At 41.0% G+C, this 16,713-nt stretch overlaps 1 protein-coding gene across 1 annotated transcript in view; it reads right to left on the bottom strand.

Moving 5' to 3' along the window:
• Positions 1-16,713, bottom strand: part of Fam135b (family with sequence similarity 135 member B) — a 194,086-nt gene that overhangs the window by 14,193 nt on the left and 163,180 nt on the right. The window contains exons 4-5 of the mRNA XM_075963480.1: positions 10,524-10,663; positions 1,863-1,936 (exon numbers count right to left, since the gene is read on the bottom strand). Of these exons, the coding sequence (XP_075819595.1) occupies positions 1,863-1,936; positions 10,524-10,663 (214 nt within the window). The remainder of the gene's footprint in view (positions 1-1,862; positions 1,937-10,523; positions 10,664-16,713) is intronic.

Consider the following 16,713-nt stretch of genomic DNA (forward strand, 5'->3'; position numbering starts at 1 on the left):
GATCCTAGCTATCCAAGAGAATGGGAGATCCTTCTCATAAGATAGAAACCAAAGAAGGAGTTCTGAGGGGGTAACCGCCTCTGCACCCTAGGGCTGTGGATGTAGAGTCCCGGTGCCTGATTTATCCCGCACGATCTATCTGGGGTTTGAATGGCTTTGATGGGAAAGCAATCTGTACGGAATAGCTCCCACAATTTTAGGAAGGGGATTAAAATAACTTTACACAGCCCCCCTGGACCACATGTGGATTCTATGGAAAGGATCAGCCACAAATATTTTCCTAGAAGAGGCTGGAGTTTACCAACAGACTTCAAGGGTGGGGCAGAGTTGGGGAGGAGGTGTGCATAATGATCATGCCAGCAAGTAACTCACAAGAACCCTAATGATGACTGAGCATTTACCCTGGAAAGGACACTCCTTACCTGCACTCAAATGACTCCCCAGCCTTTTACTGTATCTTCCTTACTCATCGTGTCTGATCTACAAACCACAGAGGCAGGGGCAAAGCAAGCTAAGAAAGGAATACAAAGCCTCCATCTCCCTTTTGGGATTTTGAGAACCTCCTGACTGAGTGGAAATAAACCTTAGATGAGTGCTTCAAGGGCCCGACCGAGTGGGAAATAAACCTTAAGTGAGATGAGCGTTTCAAGGTTTTGGTGTCACACTTTTTAATACCTCAGAGAAAGATTGTTTATGTAATTCCTGAAAGAATGCAGAAAGGCTTAAGAGGCAAATAGCGCAGCCCAGGATAGAGGGAAGAGGGCACGAAGCACATTTGAAGGAAGCAGTTAAGCAAAGGAAGAGAACTGCTCCCTGACTATTTCCTTGGCAAGTTTTACATAAATAGATTTTCAGTTCACAGAGAGTTGAAGGACAATAGCAGATGTTCAGTATGAACACATGGAAAACCAGGAAGGATGATTTGAAGGGGGTTTTGGTTGTCTCGTACATGCAGACATTACTCTAAAACTCCCATGTCAGTACTACATAGAAAAAATGCTTTAAGTAAAAGATATCAATTAATAAGGCAAGAAGCCAACAGTTTTCTGTGTGCAGAACCCGAGCAGCCTGGCTCCAAATGAGTGAGCTTTTCCAGGCTCTGGCAGACATGCTGTGATGGCAAATCACAGCTGTCCACTTGACAGCATCTAGAATCAGTTAAAACCGGAGCAGCTGGGCAGCCCTGTGAGTGATTTTCTTGATAAGTTTATTTGCAGCAGGAAGACCCACCTTAAATCTGGCAGCAGCTACATAAAAGAGACATGGAAGAGGGGAACTAGGATTTTTGCCTACTTGCTCTCACTCTTGCTGGCAAGTCTAGCGATTCTTTTGCTGCATCATTCTTTCCCTGGTAATCACACCAACTTCTCCCAGCTTCCTTTGGATCCTAATGTAGACTGAAGATCAGCATCTCTCCAGCAAGCTCCCAGGTCCCCCCACAGACCTTCAGTACCAGACTGGGACTGCAGAGACATTCAGCATCATGGACTGAGCAACTACTGGATTCTTGGCCACTCTAGCACGAGTCAGCCATTGCTGGACTAGGTGGACCAGACCACAAAAGTCAATCTAATAAATCTTGTGTGTGTGTGTGTGTGTGTGTGCATGTATGTTTATGTATGTGTGCGCGCACATGTGTGTGTGTGATGCTATCAGAACTGTTCCTTGGAAAACCTTGACTAATAAAATGTCTATCCCATATTCCTGGTAAATTGGAACATCTGAGGGACATTTCAGATTAGTAGTAACTAGTTATTCCAGAGAAATTATGAGGACTCTAGCTTTGAGGAAAACCTGAGAGTGAGGTATGAGGTGAAGGAAGAAACCTCCCTACACAGACCAAAGACGTCCATGACACTCACTGCTGCTGCTCACTGTCCGTAAAGTGCAGGTCCACCTTGAGCTGAAACTCGACCTCACTCAGCGCATCTTCTACCTGAAAGACAAAGACCAAGAGAGTTCAGCTGTCAACTAGTAATCCAATTGGGTCATTTAGCGGACTGCTTCTCAAGGAGGAGAAACAGAATCTCACTATCAGGTGCCACTGATGCATAGTGAGAATATCTATGTACGAGACAAGGTGTTCTGGAAAAGCAAACTCTTAGAATAGGAATATTTGATGGAAAACGAAAGCAAAGGATTTATACAGCCAGCTTGGTAAAAGCATATTTTCAACCATTATTAAACAAGCATCCTTGTAATGCTTCATCACCCTGGTCAACTTGATGAAATATAGAGTCATCTCAGAGATAAGGCTCCAGGCATATCTATGAGGGATTGCTCAGCCTCTGAGCATGCAAATGAGCGATAGACCTGGTTAAATAATGCGGGAAGACCCATCTTAAGGGTTAGATGGGAGTTTCTCTGGTTAGGTGTCCTGAACTACATTCCATTTGCATATTGTGATTGTTCTCTGCTTCCTGTTTGTGGATGCCAGGTAACCAGCTGCTACATGCATCTACAACCTTGACTCTCCTGCCACAAGGCTCTGTGTTTGAAATGTAAGTTGGGATGAATCCCTTCTCCCTTAACTTGCTTTTGTCAGCTTATTTTTATCACAGGACCTGGAAAATAAAGATGAAGCTTTTAAGCATGTTGCCTCATTGTCAAACGAATTTGACATGGATTCCAGGCATGGGTGAAAGACTGCATCGCACCTCCTTTGGGAAGAATGGTGGAGTGAACTTCCAGCGCAGCAAACTTGTCCAAAGATGCATGAAGTCACCACTTAGACTCAAATGTCCCCACATGACAAACATCACTGCCCACACATTAATGGGAGGAGCCTGGCAATCTGGGTAGTTAAGTCACTGATGTCCCAGGTGACTCAAGCTCTTCCAACTTGCATCTATGGTAAATCTTAAATTCTCCTTCCTTCAATGTCCTTTATGTGCAAAAATAAGTAATAAGACAGTTCTTTTCACATGTGCCCCTCAAATGAGGTCCCCAGGTCTCCCTTTTCATATTTATAGGGGAATTGTGTACTATGCACTAGTCTTCATTATCTGTGCTCTGTGGATTCGTTCAGTGTCAGGACTGTCCCGTGGCACAGGGCTTAGACTCCTGTTTGCTCTCTGATTGGCTGAAGCCCTCCTAGGCAACTCGCAGTGAGCCACTTCCCTTCCCTCTTCGCATTCAGCATTTCGGGTCACAATAGCTTGTTCTGAGCTCATAAATTGGAAGCCCATAAGCCAAAATTCATCTCCAGGCATGTCTGCTTTAGTCCCCATAGTATTTCTTAAAATGTTTGAACAAGTTTCAAATGCTGAAAATTCAGGTAATTTCACATTCATATTCATACTGTGGGTTTATAGCTTCTAGGAGAGAGAAGCAAAACATCCCTTGGAGCTGGCAAAGGCAGGGTTGACATGTGTTAGCTCTGCTTGGGTCAGACAAATCCTGCAAACACCACTGGTTTACCACACTCAGTGACAGTACTCTGCCACTTGAGGCCAAACGCCCTGGCTACTTTCTTGCCATGTGTTCCCACTAATCCCCTCAGTCCTCATTGGTTGTGGGCTCCAGCTTTCAGGAACAGTGTATAGGCGGAGAGATAACAACAATGCATCTCTGAGGAATAAAACTCTTCTCCCACAGTCACCTGTTTTGGTTATTACTGTTATTATTATTATTATTTTGCAAAAATACCCTTATCCCACAGAGACAGACATTGCCTATCCAAAGGCTTCTTTGGAAATAGCTTCTTAATTAAACACAATTCAAGCAGAGACATAGGGATAGAATTTATCTTTAGGCCTTTGTGTTATTAAAAATGATACTTTTTAAAAGAATACTTAAAAGCTAACTGTTAAGAGTATTTTCTAACAGAGCCTCTCCCCCGTGGGAAGAATTCCAATCAAACCAGATTAAGCCAAATTAAATGCCCAAGTTTAATAGATGGTGGGCTCCCGAGTGGCTGGGAGCATGGCAGGGGGAAGACAGGAGAAGTGCACACACAAACCCAAAAGCACACATTCCTTGTTCCTGTGACCCTAAATACTCTGTGGGAGTGATCCTGACCCTTCCATGGGAGGGGGTCAGTGTTTGGCAGGCTGGGAGTTAGAGTTCAAGCACTTGGCAGGCTGGGAATTGGAGTTCAAGCTCTTGGCAAGCTGAGGTCACACTTCCAACTAAATATTACACCAACATTTTTGCTTAATTCAAATGCTATAAATAACTTAGCGATTTTTTTGCATAACCAAAAATCTAGCTTTGTATTCAGTCAAAGGAGTACAGGCTCTTACTACCTGTTCCCTGGAAATAAGACTGGAGAAGTAATACTACTACTACCTTCTGAGAAATCATTTGCCTGGATACGGAGAACGTCTGAGCACCAGATTTGGTGGTCACAATTCTCTGGGAATTGAAGCTAGACTGAGCCTAATTATGACTTTCACTGGTTCCTTGATAAATACTACTTTCAAGATACCTACACATACATGTTTATAAAAGCCTACATATTATACTTGCAAGATACCTACACATCAATGCTTATCACAATGACTCCCCCCCCCCCCCAGGTCCACTGCAGCCTTGAGACTGAGAACTGAGAAGGCAGCTTCTAAAGTCAGAATGCATGAATGCAAATCCTAAATCTAGTTGTTTTCCATTCATAAAATAATCCTACTAACTCTATAACATTATAGTAAGTAGCTATATAAGAAAGTGTACAAAAGGGGTTGACCAATTTCAAATGATGCAATGTATTATGGTTTTTGTTATTTTTACTTTACTACTGAGTTTGAGGATCCCCTTATCCCACCACATCTGCATGGTGGACCTGAATGTTCTTTGAAAATACATGCCTTAAATTCCATATTTAAACCATGTCTTTATCACACCTTAGTGATGTGATGGAGACAAATCTCAGCTCTAAATCTCTGCATCCGTATTCATCAAATGAAGCTGAGAAAGCCCATCACTATGCTGCAATAACTCAATGATATACTACAAAGCACTCAGCAAAAAATCCAGTGGAATTAATGTAACAAATAAGAAGTGTTACTGCTGATAAGATCAATGGATGGATATGATGATTAGATCCAGGTCCTATCACTATTCAGAGAAGTTTTGCTTCTCTCAACTACATTAGACTATCATTTGTATCTCCAGGAATATGACATACTCTGTTTGTTGTTAGTTAGTTAGGTAGTTAGTTAGTTTTTAATGATTTTTATTGAGCTCTACATTTTTCTCTGTTCCTCTCTCTGCTTCTCCCTCCCTGTCAACCCTCTCCCCAGGTCTCCATGCTCCCAATTTACTCAGGAGATCTTGTCTTTTTCTACTTCCCATGTAGATTAGATCCATGTACATCTCTCTTAGGGTCCTCATTGTTGTCTAGATTCTCTGGGATTGTGACTTGTAGGCTGGTTTTCTTTGCTTTATGTTTAAAAAATGATAAGTGAGTACATGTGATAATTGTCTTTCTGGGTCTGGGTTACCTCACTCAAAATGATATTTTCTAGCTCCATCCATTTGCCTGCAAATTTCAAGATGTCATTGTTTTGTCTGCTGTGTAGTACTCCATTGTGTAAATGTACCACATTTTCCTTATGCATTCTTTAGTCAAGGGGCATTTAGGTTGTTTCCAGGTTCTGGCAATGACAAACAAAGCTGCTCTGAATATAGTTGAGCACATGTCCTTGTGGCACGATTGAGCATCCTTTGGATATATACCCAAAAGTGGTACTACTGGGTCTTGAGGAAGGTTGTTTTCTAATTTTCTGAGAAATTGCCACACTGACATCCAAAGGGGTTGTACCAGCTTCCATTCCCGCCAGCAATGCAGAAGTGTTCCCTTTTCCCCACAACCTCTCTAGCATAAGTTGTCATCAGTGTTTTTAATCTTGGCCATTTTAACAGGCATAAGATAGAATCTCAGAGCTGTTTTGATTTGCATTTCTCTGATGACTAAGGATGTTGAGCATTTCCTTAAGTATCTTTCAGCCATTGTAGATTCCTCTGTCGAGAATTCTGTTTAGGTCTGTACTCCATTTTTTTATTGTATTATTTGTTCTTTTGATGGACAATTTCTTAAGTTCTTTGTATATTTTGGAGATCAGACCTCTGTCTGATGTGGGGTTGGTGAAGATCTTTTCCCATTCTGTAAGCTGTCATTTTTGTCTTGTTGACCATGTCCTTTGCTTTACAGAAGCTTTCCAGTTTCAGGTCCCATTTATTAATTGTTTCTCTCAGTGTCTGTGTTGCTGGGGTTATATTTAGGAAGTGGTCTCCTGTACCAGTGTATTCAAGTGTACTTCCCATTTTCTCTTCTAGAGGTTCAGTGTGGCTGGCTTTATGTTGAGGTCTTTGATCCATTTGAACTTAAGTTTTATGCATGGTAATAATATGGGTCTATTTTCATTCTTCTACATGTTGATATCCAATTATGCCAGCACCAATGTTAAATATGCGTTCTTTTTATCATTTGATACTTTTTTGCTTCTTTGTCAACAATCAGGTGTTCAAAGGTGTGTGGATTAATATCCAGGTCTTCTATTTGGTTCCATTGGTCATCCTGTCTGTTTTTATGGCAATACCAGGCTGTTTTCAGTACTGTAGCTCTGTAGTAGAGTTTAAAGTCAAAGACTGTGATGCCCCCAGAAGTTCTTTTATTGTACAGAATTTTTTTGACTGTCCCGGACTTTTGCTTTTCCATATGAAGTTAAGTACCGTTCTTTCAAAGTCTGTGAAGAATTTTGCTGGGATTTTGATGAGCATTGCATTGAATCTGTAGATTGCTTTTGGTAAGATTGCCATTTTTACTATGTTAATTCTGCCTACCCAAGAGCATGGGAGATTTTTTTCACTTTCTGGTGTCTTCTTCAATTTCTTTCTTCAAAGATTTAAAGTTCTTGTCATACAAGTCTTCCACTTGTTTGGTTAGAGTTACTCTGGGATATTTTATGCTATTTGTGGATATTGTGAAGGGTGTTGTTTCTCTGATTCTTTCCCAGCCCTTTTATCATCTATGTACAGGAGGGCTACTGGATTTTTTTGAGTTAATCTTATATCCTGCTACATTACTGAAAGAGTTTATGAGTTGTAAAAATTCCTTTGTAGAATTTTTGGGGTCGCTTATATATACTATCATATCATCAGCAAATAGTGTGAGTTTGACTTCTTCTTTTCTGATTTGTATCCCCTTGATTTCCTTTTGTTGTCTTATTGCTCTAGCGAGGACCTCAAGAACTATATTGAATAGATATGGAGAGAGTGGACAACCTTGTCTTGTTCCTGATTTCCGTGGGGTTGCTGTGAGTTTCTCTCCATTTATTTCGATGTTGGCTGTTGGCTTGCTGTCTATTGCCTTTATTGTGTTTAGGTATGTTCCTTCTATCCCTGCTCTCTTCGTTTGTTTGTTTATTTAACACCCTGACCATAATTTCCTCATCCTTTTCTTTTCCTGTTTTCTTTCCAGGATCAGGAATAGGTTCCCAAGAGCCAGCCAAAGCATTAGGAACAACCCTTACTCCCATTATTAGATTTACCACAGTAGACCAAGCTACATAACTGCCACACACACACATATGGAGGGGGGCCTAGATCATTTATATAAAGGCTCCCTGGTTGTTGGTATAGATTGTAAATTCCTATGAGCCAAGTTAGTTGTTTTTGTGGGGTTTTTTTTGTGTAATGTCCTTGCTCAAGTATGTTTATAGCAGCTTTATTCATAATAGTCAGAAACTGGAAACAACCAGGATGTCAGTGACAAGTGGGTAAAAAATGTGGTAATCTATACAATGGAGTATTAATCAGCTTTAAAAACAATGACATCAGAAAATTGAAAGAGAAGAGATGGAAATAGAAAAAAATATTCTGAATGAGGTAATTCAGACTGAGAAAGACAAACATGTTATGTACTTATGAATAAGTGGATATTAGTTGTAAATTATAACCATGCTAAAAATCCACATATCTAGAGAGGCTATGGAAAAAGAAAAGGCCAAAAGGGGACCCATGGATCTCCCTGGAAAAGGGAAGTAGAAGATAACTCCCGGGTGTACTGGGGGCAGGTGCAGATGCGAAATTGGGCATCTGGTTTGGAGAGTGGATGGGGTGGAGAATACTGAAAGAAATGACTGGAAGAGGGCATTTCAGGCTCAGGTAAAAACCTGGGGCAAGGGAAACTCCCACTAATCTCAAGGATGGCCCAGTCAAGACTCCTAGCAATAGTGAATACATAGCCTGAACTAGCTGTGATCAGATTGGTAACTACTGCAATTGTCATCAGAGAGCCTTCATCCAGTAACTTATGGAAACAGATGCACAGACCCTTAGCCAAACATTAGCCATAGCTTGTGGAATTCTGCGGAAGAGAGGGAGGAAGGATTGTAGAAGCCAGAAGGGGCATGTTCCACTCTTTCAGTCTATTTTTTACAGACTGTTTTATCTACATGGCGTCCTCCACCCCCTGGGTATAACTGAGCTCTGTTTTCTGGGCTACCTCGGATATCAAATGGCTTGACTACTGACTTCCTCTGTTTCTGTTCAGCTGTACCTATGTGTCTTCAGGCTCACCAATACCCACATAGGAAACAGCAGCAACCACCTTCGTGTCCTTGCTCTTGTTTCCCATACTTATACCTTGGTCGGTCTCATTCCTCTTCCTTCTGAATGAAACCATAAGAACAGTGGTTCTCAACTTTTTTAATGCTACAGCCCTTTAAGACAATTCCTCATGTGGTGACACCAAACCATAAAATGCTATCTAATGTAATTTTGTTCACTCTCCCTCTCTGCTGTAATCGCTTTCTCTCCTTCTTCACAGAGCTAAGTATCCTCTTGTTAATCTGTACATCTTCTTTGCCTTGACTACTGAAAACTTGGCCCTCCACATGTGAGCTGCCATTAAGTGCAGAAGATACTCATGCATATTTTTCTGGTATATTTATCTTGAGAATGCTTTTCCTTCCCTTTCTATGTTTATCTTCTCTAGCTCATTCTACTGTGGCTCCCTCTTATTATTCTCTATATATTTTATGTACACCTAAATCTTGTATGTCACTACAGCAAATATGAATAAAATATCCAGAGGGCCTCCAGAGGGCCTCTTTGTGTTTACTGTAAAACATCCCATCAGATTCCTTTGCTTCTAGTTAGTTCTCTCTGTACTCAGTTCTGATTCGCATCCTTGGCCTCAATGTAGAGACTGCATCTTCTCTTCCATAATGTGCTTGTTGGCTAGTCACCCATTATCCAAATGTGTGTTGTACATGATATTGCAACCTGCATCTATGAATACATTATCTGCTAGAGCAATAAGTAGCAGTTTGATTTCCATAAATCCATTGATATGCGTTCAAAAAGAACTAGTATGTTCATATGTTCATCACAAATGTAATTTTTCAGATAGGTCTTATTCACTTTAGCTCTGGATATAATAATTAGTTGAAACATTTCTTGCTACCATTGAAGTGGAATAATGCCTGAGAGCCAATACACATTTATCTAACAGGTAAACGGTAGTGCCAAATCTCCTAGCAGAGTCTCCCATTTGCTACTTTCTCTCCAGCATACAGTACAGACTTAGTGAGTGCTTAGAAAGCCTTGGCTGAAGAGATGCATGAGTTAATTAATAAAGAAAGAGTAGCAAATCAGGACTAGCCTCCCTACATAGAGCACAAAAAGATGTGTACAGGAAGCCAATAGCTGGAGTACAGGAACTCAATGGGAGTCTGCTGTACAGCAAGGACCAGCCATGGGTGAGCAGAAGTGCTCTTAAGTTTGTTTAAAGTAGAGGCATTCTTCACATCATACATGCCCCCATTGTGAAATAAACAGCCAGAATGTGGGAACAAAGATTCAAGCTATTGACTGCGGGAACAAGAACAATAGTCCAGAGACCTTGAAAATATATTCATTTAGCAAATGAAAATATTTTATTCAATCTCCAATCGAAGCAAACAATGTGCCAAGGCCTCTAAACTTAGTCTGGCTTTCCCTCTCTCTGCAGGAAAGGATTCTCCCTCTTCTCTGTCTGATGAATTCCATCCAGTACGTGCTTCTTAAAGGGCACTCCTCTGTGAACTGTTCTAGCTCTAGATTGGTCATCCCAAAATTCTTTCTCCACCCATGGAGCCTCTTGATTTCCTCCCAGCTATGGCAAGTTTTGCTAAGCAAGACACATGCTTATAAATTTGCTTGCTCACCGAGCTATTAGCCCCTTGAAATCAACAGAGTTTGAAACCTTCTTCACTTCTGTGTCTTATCCCAACCCCAAGTTTGTAAAGAGCAGATAATCCAAACCATCTGATGAAAGATTCCTGGACAATATGCCTGAGCAGAGATACACTGGAGCAAGGAGAAGTGACGGCAAATGATCAAGATTTCGTGGAATGATCATGTGTGTGATGAGAAGAAGAGAAAAAGCTGTCAGAAACAGGTGAATATAGGAACCATAAATTCTTACCAGATCTTAGAATCAATCTGTACATTCTTCACTCACCCAGAATCCAGCAATGAAAGGGAATAGTTAGCCAGGAAAGAAAACCTTTTGCAATTGGCAGGAGATCAAGACTTACCCTCTCACCATCTAAGAGCAAATGAGCCCGGAAGAGCATGGCATCATTTACGGGAACTTCTTCATTCCTGTATAAGATCTGGAAGATTCGACTATGCACGGCACTCTCATGGACACAGGCTGAATGCAGGCTGCTGCTCTCTGCAAACAGGAAGGAAATTAGTAGGAGGCCATGAACTTCTAAACTATCCTGAAAACACAATCCCATCAGGTTTCTTTCTGGCCTTGGGGATACTAGGACTCAAACCCGCATTCAAGTTTCCAAAGCTTAAGATCCCAAGTAAATGAGTCCCCGCCATGGGAACATCTGTGTTCACTGGTGTAAACTGTCTCTCAAGAGAACCTTGTTCAATGTCTTATACACCTCATGACTTTGGCAAAGTAACTCTTGCTGTGGGCAGTATTCCCACCAGGAAGTTAGTGCCTGCAAAATTCCTCACCTGATCACAGGTCGGTTCTATGAGTTCTTTTACCTCCATCCAGGAAACAGAGCATGATGAGTAACTAGAGGAGGTTGCCCTCTTTCTACAAAGACCCTGTAACTTCACAGCATCCCCACCAAATGCTGCTATATCTTGTTTGATCTGAGGACTGCAAATGTCACCTTCTCATTGTACTGCTGACAAGCACTTTGATGAACCAAATTATGTAGGAGCTTAGGTGTTTTCTATTTTATAATCCCTAAACAATATTTCAATGCTAAGTTTAATTCAAGTAAACAGTAAGGTTAAGAGGCCCTATCTGCATCCATTCTGCAGGGTCATCTAGTGCATGAAATAGGTACATGCCTATAAATGCTTGCCACATAAACTTTTGAGTGAAAAAGCATGCAATTAGTTAAAGATAAACAACGTTAAAGTTCATGCAAATCAATGATTGCTATTCATAATAATATCTACAAGACATACTCAGTAGTTTCCAAAGCATTTTAAATGTGTTTTGCTTAGTGACCAAGAAAAATTCTAGGGTAAGTAAGATATAGACTAATGCCCTAAAATTAGAGGACAGTGCCTTGGTATTTCCTTATTGGGAATTGAATGCTTGTGTTTATCCCAAATTCACAGGTTAAAACATAAACATCAGTGAGATACCTCTTGAAGATACTGGTCTTTGAGAGGTGACAAGGTTGTAAATAGCCTAACAGTAATGACGATATTCCAAAGAGACGTCTGTGTCTCTCAATCTGTCTATCCATCGGTTGTAATAATGGACCCCCATGAACTGGGAGGCTGAATGAGAATTGTTACCCACAGGCTGTGGCTTTTGAACATGTGATCCCAAATGTTGCCACTGTGTGGGGAAGTTTAGAAGGTATGGCCTTGCTAGAGGAAATACGCCACTGGAATCAGGCTGTACAAGTAAAAACCCTCACCAACATTCAGTGTTTTTTCCTCTCTCTCTCTTTGATTTGCAGTTATGGTTGAGGGTATGAACTCTTAGATTCCTGCTCCAGTAACCAGACCTGATGCTTGCTGTCATGCTAACCCCACCACTATGCTGGAATCTAACCTGCGACTGTAAGCTGAAATAAATTCATTCCTTTATAAGTTGTCTTGATGGTGATGTTTTATCATAGCAAAGGAAGAGTAATCAATATAAGCTTGATTGAAAAACAATGATCTTAGAAAAGAAAGTAATTTTCTCAAATAGCAAATATAAACTGCTCATGGTGTCTGAGTATCTTGGAAATAAGGATTACGGGGATTGGCATGATCTTTCAACACTAGGTAATGTCCAAGCACACGCTTCTGTAGATAGGAAGCAGAGACCATGACCCCCTGTTATCTGCAGGGCCACTAAGACCTTCCTGCTCTAACTTGTCCATCATCAGGAGAAAATAAAATCACAGTCCTAATCCAGCTCCATCGAGACCCGTTGGATCCAAGTTGAAAAGACTTTTAAACAGAATCTCCTCTATGTATAGATTCCTCTGTTTTGATTCCCCACACTGCCCCTTTGCCTCTTCCTTCCCCTGTCAGAGCCTGGTTGATCTATAAGTCAGACCAACAATGTGGAAGAGGATGGATGGAGTGAATACTCTGAAGGTCAGAGCAGCATGAACCGTTGCTGCCAGGAGGGACAGCTGGCAAAGAAGCACAATCTGTTTCCTTTTCGGGAGGTGACATCATCTCTTATAACAGCAGCTTTTTCTTGTGGAAAAAAAATGGGCATATCCACACTGATCAAATGGGATATAAAGAAAAGCCCACAGACCAGGATCCTATGGCCTGGCGCATACAGGGGCTGCTGTGTACAAGGTGATGGCATTTTAGCTGTGTTGAGGACTGGCTTTCTCAGTAGTTTCTGTTGAATGCAGTGACATAAAACAGGTCTCTAAGGACAAATGTTCTCTGATCAGATTGGCAGACAAGATCACAGGGTACCATTTGTCATCACTGAAGATCCCAGAGTCCCACAAGACTCTGCTCATTCCAGGACAGGGTACCTAGCAGATTGCCTGGGACTGTGTTGTCTTCCATCACCACCAAACGAAGGATTATATGTTTATCCACAAGGGAAGTTACACTGATCGCAAGACACTCTAGTGGGGAACACCAATGAGATTTCACCTGCTTATGTAGCCCCATAACCCCATTAAGATTCTTTCTCCTTCAGTGAGTGTAGTCCATGTGTGGATATCCCAACCTGTTTCCCTCTGCTTGGCATCTCGAAGAGAGCACAATTCCCACATCAAAAAAGCTACTTACTAAAACATTTTACCCTGGGTCCCCTGCTCTCTTTGTGGAGGTTTCCACATTAGACTAGAGGGACCCATTAACATCATCTGGCTTCTTCAAAGCCGCATTGAAAAATAAATTCAAAATGTGATTCCCATGCTGCTGGCTGGTGGGATTAGGGCTTACACACGATCCATGAAAATGATCTGGCAGTCCATTCACTCATTGAGGTAGCAACAGCCAGGGTGGGAAACAGGAACTCCTGAGGAACAAGGACTTTATATATTTATTTATTTGCCTTGGTTTTTCTTTTTGTGTATGTGAAATTTGGAGGGACATTAGAAAAAGGCGCAAGGAATCCAGAAATGTATTATGTATGGTCTATATCTCTCATAGACCTAATGCGCAGTGGCCAGACCTGGTAATAAAGGTCCATATCCCAGCTACTCAAGAGGCAGAAACAGGACAATTGTATGTCTGCCTGAGCTATAAAGTGAGTTCAAAACTAGCCTTGGTAACTTGGTCCAACCCTATCTATCTCAAAGCAAAAATTCAAAAGGACTAGAGAAGTGTCAGAATTGTAGAAAAGTTACCTGGTCAGTGTGACATTCAAAACATGATAGCACACACTGAAGAGTTGTCCTTTCTTATATTTTGGATGCATTGATTGATTGATGTGAACTGAAATTTCATCACTCAAGGAGCCTACTCTGAATGGTCTACAAGAGAATGCACATACAAGTCTTCAGAACTATGTTTTCTTCTGCATGTCAGGGATCACATCTTGGATGAGGACGGCAAGGGCTTTAATTAATATAAAGAAAGAAGAGAAAGGGATTGGAAGAGGGAGAAGAAGAAATTGGGGAAAAGAAGGTGGCACAGAGGAGAGCAAGCAGGACAGAGATAAGCACAGAGGTCCCTACTGTACACAAAATGCATCTCAGCAGCTGATCCCGGATTCAGGTCAAATGGCAAGAAAGGGAACAAAGTTTTCTACTTGATATTTCTCTTTCCCCCTAAAATTAATCAGATGAATACAGATCATAATTACAGACCTCTTAATGTTTAAAATTCTGATGATGATCTTCCTCTGTTGAGACACCCCCCTACACACAAAGGCTCTGGGAGCATGGAAGACAAGCTAGAACTGCCATTCATCCCACAGAACCCAATGCCAACAGCAGCCTCACTGATCATTGACGTGAACCAAATAAAATACTGAGAACCAACCTCTGAATTTTCTTGAAATCAACCCACACGCTAAGAAAGACTACTGCCTACCCTATTAGAAAGAGCATTGGAAAGCCCCATCTGAATGTGAGTCCCTTATGGACCTAGTCATTTCTACACTCACTCCCACCACTTTTCTGGATGTTTGGTCTTGGTCGGGTAAATGAACCCTAGCTTAGATAATACAAGAAACTGTTTTCCTAGTTTCCAGGAAATGGTAAATAAAGAATAAAGTTTTTAACTGTAAAATTCTCAAAACTCAGATTTCCGAGTAAGATGAAGTGAGGCTTAAAGATGACTGTACACTCTTCATTTTCTGCCTGCTTCCAAGAAAGAGGGAAGGCTACTTTGAAATGAAATGATTACTGTTTCCCTAACAACTCAAGGAAGAGACAAAACAAAGCCACATTGAAAAATAAATTCGAATTGTGATTCCCATGTTGCTGGCTGGTGGAACTAGGGCTTACACATAGCCAGTGTAAATGATATGACTGCCCATTCACGCACTGAGGTAGCAACAACCTGGGTGGGAAACAGGAACTCCGAAGAAACAAGGACTTTATGCATGCGTTTGCCTTGATTTTTCTTTCTGTGTATGTGACATCTGGGGGGACATTAGAAGAGGCAAGCTTTCCTATCCAAAGAGATATCCACATACTCTGTGGAATGAGGGGAGACTTGGTCCAAAGAAGAAAGAAAGGTAAAGAAGAAAGTAAACACCAAGAGGAGAACTCTCAATGCTGTGAAGTTCAGGCCCTCTGGGTTAGCCTGGTTTCACTGTACTATGACATGCTACAATGGGATAGAAAGGTTGAATTCTGTTGAGCCACAGAGGAATATGTAAAGTTGTTTCCATGTGTTTTCTGCTATAATTACATATTATTACATACCATGCATTTTCTAATGAACAAAAATCTGTTGGCTCTAGAGTGCTGGAGAGTCCACCATCAATGGGTCTCTCTCCGGCAAAGATCTTCGTGCTGTACTATCCTCACGACAGAAGAGACATTAGGTTACCCTTTTGTAGTGGTAACTATTCTCCTCCCATGGCAGAGTCTTAGTTTTGTTGCCTTCTGAAGCCCCACTTTACAACACTATTATGAAGACTAAAGCTTATTGACAGTTTGGGAGGTGAAAAACATCCAAAGTGCAGTCATATCTAAAGAGTTATGACCTCAAAGCTTACAGCAGGGTCTCCAGAGGTCTAACCAGATGTGTGGACCATCAAGGAGCTCACCACTAAGTCATGAGCATCCTCATGAGCTCCAGTGATCCTCACTTCTGTAGATTCAGTTGCGAATTTAATGCATAGCAATGATCAGAACCAGAGTCTGGAAAGGAAGCCACTTAACTACGTAAGCCCAGGGCTTTCTGGACAATATGAGGTGGGGAAAGGTGTTTCTGCTAACAAGGAATACATAGCAAGCATTCATATGGACAACTGAACCAATGTAATTCTCTGTGTGCTTTCAATTTGTGAAGCACATCTTACTGGCGACGCACCAATAAGATGTCATTTTTATTGTAATTACAATGACTCTTGGACATTTTTTGTTGTTTTGTATTTAAAGTGCTCCACTGTAGATGAGATGCTGATTGTTTTGCATTTATAGGTGTGGGTATAAGTTTATGCCTCTCACATAACCCCAGATTAATATATTTTATGACTTTTAATAAACTAGATCCATTCACGTACATGTTAAAGAGAAATTGCTGACCCATAGACTCAGGATCTGAGCAGAACACTGGGATTCAGCAATAAACAACATTGTAGAGTTCTTTGTGATACATGTCTGTTTTATACTGTTGATTAAGGAATGAGATTTTTTATTCAACCCAGTGGACCCCATAAAGAATGCCTCATTGTCTGTGATGCTGTATTATTCACAACATCTCACAAAGGATAATTGAAAACTGTTAATTAAGTTGACATTTTATGTATACCAAATTGAGTTGGGAAATGGATATTTTTACTAGCTATGTGGTTTCCAAAACCGCTTCTATAATATGTTGTAAATAGAAGGCAAATTTAATGTATTTTTCTACAAAGTCTGACTTCCTTCCTCTTTCTTTTATGATATAAAAGTTCTTGATGTACACAGCGTTCTCAGCAATAATTTCTCTTGTTATTAATTTATAATTTGACAGTTTCATCAATAATACTTTCTGGCCACATTCAGCCCTTTCTTATCCCCCTTCCACTGTTATCGATTCTTCTCCCTCTTCTCTCCAAGTCCCCCTCCCACACTCATGTCTTTTTGCTTTGTGACAAACAAGGCCAAC

This window comes from Microtus pennsylvanicus, chromosome 2, assembly GCF_037038515.1.
Source record: "Microtus pennsylvanicus isolate mMicPen1 chromosome 2, mMicPen1.hap1, whole genome shotgun sequence".
Taxonomy (NCBI): Eukaryota; Metazoa; Chordata; class Mammalia; order Rodentia; family Cricetidae; genus Microtus; species Microtus pennsylvanicus.